Source organism: Peromyscus leucopus, chromosome 23 (assembly GCF_004664715.2).
Source record: "Peromyscus leucopus breed LL Stock chromosome 23, UCI_PerLeu_2.1, whole genome shotgun sequence".
In the NCBI taxonomy this organism is placed as follows: Eukaryota; Metazoa; Chordata; class Mammalia; order Rodentia; family Cricetidae; genus Peromyscus; species Peromyscus leucopus.
The window spans coordinates 27,309,913-27,317,772 of NC_051082.1; the positions used below are offsets into that span (position 1 = coordinate 27,309,913).

Sequence of the window (7,860 nt, forward strand, 5' to 3'; positions counted from 1 at the left end):
CGGGCTACATCTTCACTTATATGAAGTCACTGGATTCACATGCCAGCACAATGACATCAGCGTTATTACCATCCTCTTCATCTCCACTTTGCAGAGGGAGAGAGTAAAGGACAGAGGATCTAACTTCTACAGACTCCCCCACCCGGCCACAGAACCAGTGAATTCAAGCAGCTGGGTGGTCTGTCAGAGCTGACACTTCCAATGAGGCCACCAGGCTGTTTAAGATCACAACAAACAGTGGTGTGCGTGTGTGTGTGTTGTGTGTGTGTGTGTGTGTGTGTGTGTGTGTGTGAGAGAGAGAGAGAGAGAGAGAGAGAGAGAGAGAGAGAGAGAGAGAGATGCCTATGAATCCAGTTCTTCAGAGGTACCCATGGGAGGATCAGGAGTTAAGTTCATCCTTGGCTACATAGAGAATTCCAGACTAGCCTGGGCTACATGAGACCCTCTCTCAGAAACAAAAACCAAGAGACTGGGAAGATGCCAAGGTGGATAAAAAGCAAACATGGGGACCGAGTCTAGGTCCACGGTGTATGACATGTATACACACGACAGTCACACTGTCGATGGTTGAGGGGAGGTTTTTTTTTTATTATAGTTACGGGGAAGAGTACAGCCAGCGGCATCTGGAAGATTCCAGAGCAGAGAGAGGAGACTGAATATGGCCAGCAGATTGGGCATGGCAGGGGGTGTGGGAGAATGAGAGGAAAGAGCGAAGGGACCAAGAGAATGCAGAGCCGAAATAGGGTCACAGGGCAATGAGAAGGTGGGGTAGGGAAGCCCATGAGGTGGAGAAGTTTAGGGAGGGGGCGGGGTGAGAAGAGCAACCCACATTCTCTAACAGGTGTTTGTGAAGCTGAGTGAGACGGGAGACCAGCATGTGCTTTGATATGCTAATAAGCATCAGTGATAGATAGCCCTTTGTCCCAGACACACAGCACACACAGAAAAGCCCTTGGTCCCCGACACACAGCACACACATAAAAGCCCGCAGCATGGCGGCGCACACCTTTAATCCCAGCACTCGGGAGGCAGAGGCAGGCAGATCTTCTGAGTTCGATGCCAGCCTGGGCTACAGAGTGAGTTCCAGGACAGCCACAGCTACATAGACAAAGCCTGTCTCGTGTGTGTGTGTGTGTGTGTGTGTGTGTGTGTGTGTGTGTGTGTGTGTGCGGCGCTGGACAGGTGGGGCAGTTGTAGAAACCCGAGGATATTAGGATATTGGGGTGCTGGCTGCCCCGTCAGCTTGCAAGCTCCAAAGTCAATAAAAGACCTTGTCTCCCCCAAAAAAAAGAAAAAGAAAGAAAGGAAAAGAAAACAAAAATCTCTCAGGGCCAGTGGATGAAGGCGCCTGCCAGCAAGCCTTTGCTCCCCCGGGGTACACATGGTAGGAGAGGGCTGATTTTTGCTGGTCGTCCTGAGACCTCCACAGGTGTGTCCTAGCATGTGTGTGTCCACACAGGCCTCCCTCTGGTTCCGACCGGGCTCGTTGCTTCCAAGTTGCGGCACAAAGGACCTAACTTCTGGTTGTATTCTCAACAGAAGGATGGACCGGCCCACAGGCCACCGCCCTTCAGCCGGCAGCGTTCAAAGCCCCAGCTGTGAATGCCCGACAGTGGGAACAGTTCCAGCTACCGGTATTACAGTCTTTTGTTTTTTTCAACTAGAGAAGTTTCCAGATGGGGGCAGAACCTTCCTGGCCCCGCCTGCCCGCCCCCTTTGTAAGCTTAGTGGGGAGGAATGCAGCGGGGCGGGGCGGCCCCTAGACGGTCATTGCCATTAATAGAGACCCGAAGCACCGCCTGCTAAAAATACCCGGCTGGACACCCATAAAAGCCCGGCCGGGGCTCCAGCTCGGCACTTCTCGGATCCTCCTCAACCCTGCGCTTCTTGATCCTCAGCCCTGACCAGCACAGCCAAGAACATGACCGAGCGCCGCGTGCCCTTCTCGCTGCTGCGGAGCCCCAGCTGGGAACCCTTCCGGGACTGGTACCCGGGCCACAGCCGCCTCTTCGATCAAGCCTTCGGGGTGCCTCGCTTGCCCGATGAGTGGTCGCAGTGGTTCAGCTCGGCGGGTTGGCCCGGCTACGTGCGCCCGCTGCCCGCCGCGACCGCCGAGGGCCCCGCCGCGGTGGCCCTGGCCGCGCCCCTGGCCGCTCCCCTGGCCGTGCCCCCCTTCACTCGTGCGCTCAACCGGCAGCTGAGCAGCGGCGTCTCGGAGATCCGGCAGACGGCCGATCGCTGGCGGGTGTCCCTGGACGTCAACCACTTCGCTCCGGAGGAGCTCACGGTCAAGACCAAGGAAGGCGTGGTGGAGATCACCGGTGAGTCTCCCTTGTCCCCCACAGGGGAAGAAGCTGGCGGGCTGAGCGCCATGGTGGCTATAGGATGGGGTGGGCGGCGGGGGTGGGGGTGGGGGGAAGCTGAAACCAAGGGGGATGGGAGCCTGGAAAGTTAGGAATGAGCTCAAGGACCTGCAGACCAGCGTCGTTCTCCCTAGCCAGCTTCTCTTGCTCCGGAACCCAGGGCGCAGGTTCCTCCTAAGAGCCCTGTCATCCTGGATGACAAGGACCAACAGCTGGGGATGCCCTGCCTGGCCAACCGGAGGCCCTGGGTTCTACCCGCAGCACAGAAACAAAAAAGAAAGAAGACGCAACGCACCTTCTGGAAGACCCCATTCCCAAATAAGGAAGTCCTGGGACTCCTGCCAGGGCCCCTAATCCCAGCAGCGGAGGGGGCGTGCACACAGCTCTGAGTGCGCCTGCGCTGGTGTCCAGCCTGGGTCAGAGCCAAGCCCCGCGCCGCGGCCCCTCGCATCCCAAATTCCAGAAACGAACTTTCCGGAAAGTTTTAAGATTCCAGACAGTCAGGCATCTCACCGCACTCTGATTTGTGTGCTGTCACAGAGGCCCAGCCGCTCCTTTAGCAGGTGGTGGGGCCTGCTAAGACAGCAGAGGGTTGCCTCTGACCTCCTTCTGTCCCCACCCACAGGCAAGCACGAAGAAAGGCAGGATGAACATGGCTACATCTCTCGCTGCTTTACCCGGAAATACACGTGAGTTCGGATGCCTTACATGGAGCGGTGGGGGAGAGCGGATCCAGGGAGGTGAGCCCAGGGCCCGAGGGTCTGGAGGAATGTGTAACCCTTGCCCTGTTTTCCTTTGTGTCCAGGCTGCCTCCCGGTGTGGACCCCACCCTGGTGTCCTCTTCCCTATCCCCTGAGGGCACACTGACCGTGGAGGCTCCGCTGCCCAAGGCAGCCACACAATCAGCGGAGATCACCATTCCGGTCACTTTCGAGGCCCGCGCCCAAATCGGGGGCTCCGAAGCTGGGAAGTCGGAACAGTCTGCAGCCAAGTAGAAGCCATCGGCCTGCTGCCCATCCCCAATAGTCCGCACTGGCCACCCCTCTCTGTCAATCTGTATGCTCTTTTGATACATGTACTTTCTGTTTTTCTCAAATAAAAGTTGGAAGCTACTGCTTGCCAGTCTCAGACCCGGTGTTTATGGCGGGCTAGGGATGAGCGCTCTAAATTGGAGCGTCCTTTGGTGTCTTTGCGATGGGCTCAGCCCTTTCCTGGGTCCAGTCTAATATTTCCCTAGGAAGAGGAGGGGAAAATGGTAATCTGAAGATTAAAATTTTACCAGGGTGGGGCTGGGCATGATGGCTCCTGGCTGTAATTCCAGCACCCAGAAGCTGATGCAGGAGCGTGGTGAAGTTGAGGCCAGCTTGGCCTACAGAGTGAGTTCCAGGAGTGCCTGGGCCACATACTTGCTTTCTCCAAAGCAAAACAAAACAAGCAGGAGCTGGGGATGGAGTGAAGTCGAGTGACTGAATGACGACGCGCATGCGCATGAAGCACCGAGTTTGACACACATCCCCCCACATCGACTAAACTGGGCATGGTGGTGCACACCTGTGAGTCCAGCACTCTGGAAGTGGAGGAAGGAGGATCAGAAGTTCAAGGTTATCCTTGACAACATAGCCAGTCTGAGGCTAGCCTGGGACACATGAGAACTATGTCTCAAAAGTAAAACAATAGGGAGCTGGAGAGATGGCTCAGCGGTTAAGAGCAGTGGCTGCTCTTCTTAAAGTAAAACAATAAAGAGCCAGGTGGACCTACCACATGTCAGGTCCACAGGAAACTCCTCTCCCCCATTCTGGCACCGTACCCTTTTATTAAAGGAGCAATTTCCTTCTATTAGCATATCAAAGTGCATGCTAGCCTCCAGTCTCCCTCAGTGTGACTAGTACCCGTGGCTCTTCTCTGATCTTCTCATCCCGTCCCCACCCTAAACTTCTCCAGCTCATGGACTCCCCTCCCACAGCTTCTCATTCTCTATGACCCTCTCTTGGTCCTCCCTTTCTCTTTCTCTCTCTCTCCCTCTCTTCCTCTCCTCCTCTCCCTGCCCCCTCCTCTCACAGCTGGGTCCAGTCTACCGGCTACTCTCCTTGGCACTTCAAGAACTAACAGGAGACACCGCCCAGGTGGGCGCCACTTCCGAGGGACTAACAGTGAATAGCAACCCCAAAGCTGTAAGTCTCCTGACTTCGGTAAATTCCACAAGGGGACATACCGCTAGGTGAGGTGGACGTTTAAGTAATAGCTTACACAATTTAGCTCGTACCCTCCGCTTGATATACTGGGATTCAGGGCAGGGGGGAGAAGAGAGAACAGAAATGGAGAAACTAGATGGGTAAGAAATTGAAGAGGAACAAACTGAGCGGGGAAGAACAGATTGAAAGGCTAGAAAAGAGGACTAGAGGAACGAGATGAAGATGAGGAAGAGCCAGATGGGGAAAATGAGATGAGGAAGAAGAGATGAGAGAGACGGAGACGGGAGAGGAGCTGAATAGGGAACTAGATGAACTGAGAACCTAGAATGACAGAAAACTAGATAAGGAATTAAGATAGAACCTAGAGGGGACAACAGACTAAAATATAGAGAAATCAGGCAAAGAAGCTAAAACAGCAAGCAGAATAGAAGCTGTGTAAATAGGATGTTATGCCAGAGGAACAACGATCTGGTGTATTTTTGCCTGGACCTGGAGGTCAGCTGGATCTCTGTGGCCTCTGGAGGCCTCGCTTAGCACCACACAGTCCCATCAGCTATATGAAGGTATAGGGTCCTAGGGGTGGCCGAAGGGACAGTTCAGTCTCTCTAAAAAGCAAAAGAATCCTGCTTGGCGACACCCTGAGATCAGCTACATTCTGAAGGGATTCCCATATTCCAACAGGCAAGCTGACCAGGTTGAGGGGAAAAAGCCAAGGTCTCTGAGGCAAGCCAGCTCCCTCCACAGGCCCGCCTCATCATCTAGGTTCTGAGGGGCTGGGTGCTGGTGCTGTTCCCAGCCCAGGCAGGATCAGAAACCTTATAGGCACTTACTCCTCACTTCTGCTAACCTTCTGGTCACTGTCGCCGACAAATCCATCAGCACCAACTTGAAAATTCTCTGCAGGCACCCCGAGCTCCTCCGCCTCAGGATCTTGGGCCCCGACTCTTTCCAGGTTCCACCATCTCTCACGAGGTGTCCGCACACACCCTAGGACCACATTCTATTTGGAGGTGGTATACTGTGTTTCCCTACATTGTTCTAGGACCCCAATTATGATCCCGTCCATCTTGTCTGTGTCAAGCCTTGTCATTCTCTAGACCCAGGGAACTGAGCAGGAGTTCCTTCCAATGCTCCCAGCTTTCAAATTCCAGGGACCTCTACTCCTGAGCCTGTGGTGGCTGCCATCTTAAGTCTCCGTGACCCCAAAGCCAACTCCTTCTTTATCACCTTTGGCACACAGGCCCATATGGCCTTATTTTGGTATTGTTGTTATTGTTATTGGTTGGTAGGTTTTCTGTCTTTTTGAGATAGGGTCTTTCTGTATAGTTCAGGCTGACCTTGAACTCACAGACATCCTCTTACCTCTGCCTCCCAAGTGCTAGGGTTAAATTAAATGCATGCAGTATCTTTTTTTGTTTTGTTTTGTTTGTTTGTTTGTTTTGTTTTTTTGTTTTTCGAGACAGGGTTTCTCTGTAGCTTTGCGCCTTTCCTGGAACTCACTTTGTAGACCAGGCTGGCCTCGAATTCACAGAGATCCACCTGCCTCTGCCTCCCGAGTGCTGGGATTAAAGGCGTGCACCACCACTGCCTGACTGCATGCAGCATCTTAACTGACCTGTTATTTGAAATTATTACATATATTTGCCTCCTCAACCCAGTAGGTAGCCTGTTAGACTTATAATTGTTGTGAGTGAGTGTGTGTGTGTGTGTGTGTGTGTCTGTGTCTTTCTCTGTGTGTGTGTAGGCATATGCCTACACACAGGCATATTACAACACTCATATTTAGGTCAGAAGACAACTTACAGGGGTTGCTTCTCTCCTTCCATCATGGGGATCCCAGGCATCCAAACTCAGGTCCTTGGGGTCAGCAGAAAGCACCCAGAAGTGCCATCTTTCTGCCCACCCCAGCCTGTATCCCTTGTTTTCTTGATTTGCTTTAAATTTTTTTATTTTATATATATGAATGCTTTATTTTCATTTACACCAGAAGAGGGCATCAGATCCTATTACAGATGGTTGTGAGCTACCACATGGTTGCTGGGAATTGAACTCAGGACCCCTGGAAGAACAGCCAGTGCTCTTAACCTCTGAGCCATCTCTCCAGCCCCTGTTCCTTTGTTTTTTAAAACTAGTTCTCATGTAGCCCATGCTGGCTTTGAACTGACTGTGCTGAGGAGGATGAATTACGATTCCCAGTATTCCTGTCTCTACCTCTTGAATGCTGGGATCACAAGCTTGTGACACTGTTTTTTGGTTTTTTTTTTTTTTTTTTTTTTTTTTGTCTTTTTCTGCTTTGTTTTTAAGATTTATTTATTTATTATGTATACAGTATTCTGCCTGCATGTATGCCTGCAGGCCAGAAGAGGGCACCAGATCTCATTACAGATGGTTGTGAGCCACCATATGGTTGCTGGGAATTGAACTCATGACCTTTGGAAGAGCAGTCAATACTCTTAACCGCTGAGCCATCTCTCCAGCCCTTGACACTGTTTTGAAGGTCGTGTGTAGCTAGAGTTATCTCCAGTCCCACCCGGCCCACAGCCACTCAGACCCAAATAAACACACAGACGCTTATATTATTTAAACTGTTTGGCCTAATGGCTCAGGCTTCTTGTTATCTAGCTCTTATACCTTAAACTAACCCATGTCTATTACTCTATACCTTGCCACGTGGCTTGTGGCTTACCGGTATCTTTACATGTTGTTTCTCATGGTGGCAGCTGGCAGCGTCTCCTGACTCAGCCTTTCACTTCCCAGAATTCTCCTCTCTCCTTATCCCGCCTATCCTATACTTCCTGCCTGGCTACTGGCCAATCAGCGTTTTACTTATCAATCAATCATAGCAACACATTCACAGCAAACAGATATCCACAGCAGTGGTGGGGCCTTTAGGAAGTAGGGCCTAGCTGGTGGGCCTTTGAATGTTGTAGCCCATTCTTTTTTTTTTTTTTTTTTTTTTTTTTTGGTTTTTCGAGACTGGGTTTCTCTGTGTAGCTTTGCGCTTTTCCTGGAACTCACTTGGTAGCCCAGGCTGGCCTCGAACTCACAGAGATCTGCCTGCCTCTGCCTCCCGAGTGCTGGGATTAAAGGCGTGCGCCACCACCGCCCGGCCTGTAGCCCATTCTTAACTCCGTCCACACTCTCTCTTCTGCTTGGTCTGGCAACAGGCGAACAGCAGCTACCACACACACCCACAAGCATGCTGGGAAGGCTATGGTAGGCCACAAGGTCCAGAAATCGTGAGTTAACGTCACCCTTTCTTCCTTAAGTTATATTTTCAAGTGTTTTTGACAATGACACAAAAG

General features: G+C 52.0%; 1 protein-coding gene across 1 annotated transcript; it reads left to right on the forward strand.

The window, feature by feature from the left end:
* Positions 1-1,742: 1,742 nt before the first annotated feature.
* On the forward strand, positions 1,743-3,481 carry Hspb1 (heat shock protein family B (small) member 1). Its single transcript, XM_028894411.2, has 3 exons — positions 1,743-2,321; positions 2,989-3,052; positions 3,169-3,481. Exons 1-3 carry the CDS (start codon positions 1,922-1,924, stop codon positions 3,356-3,358), a joined length of 654 nt encoding a protein of 217 aa, XP_028750244.1. The 5' UTR covers positions 1,743-1,921; the 3' UTR covers positions 3,359-3,481.
* Positions 3,482-7,860: the final 4,379 nt, after the last annotated feature.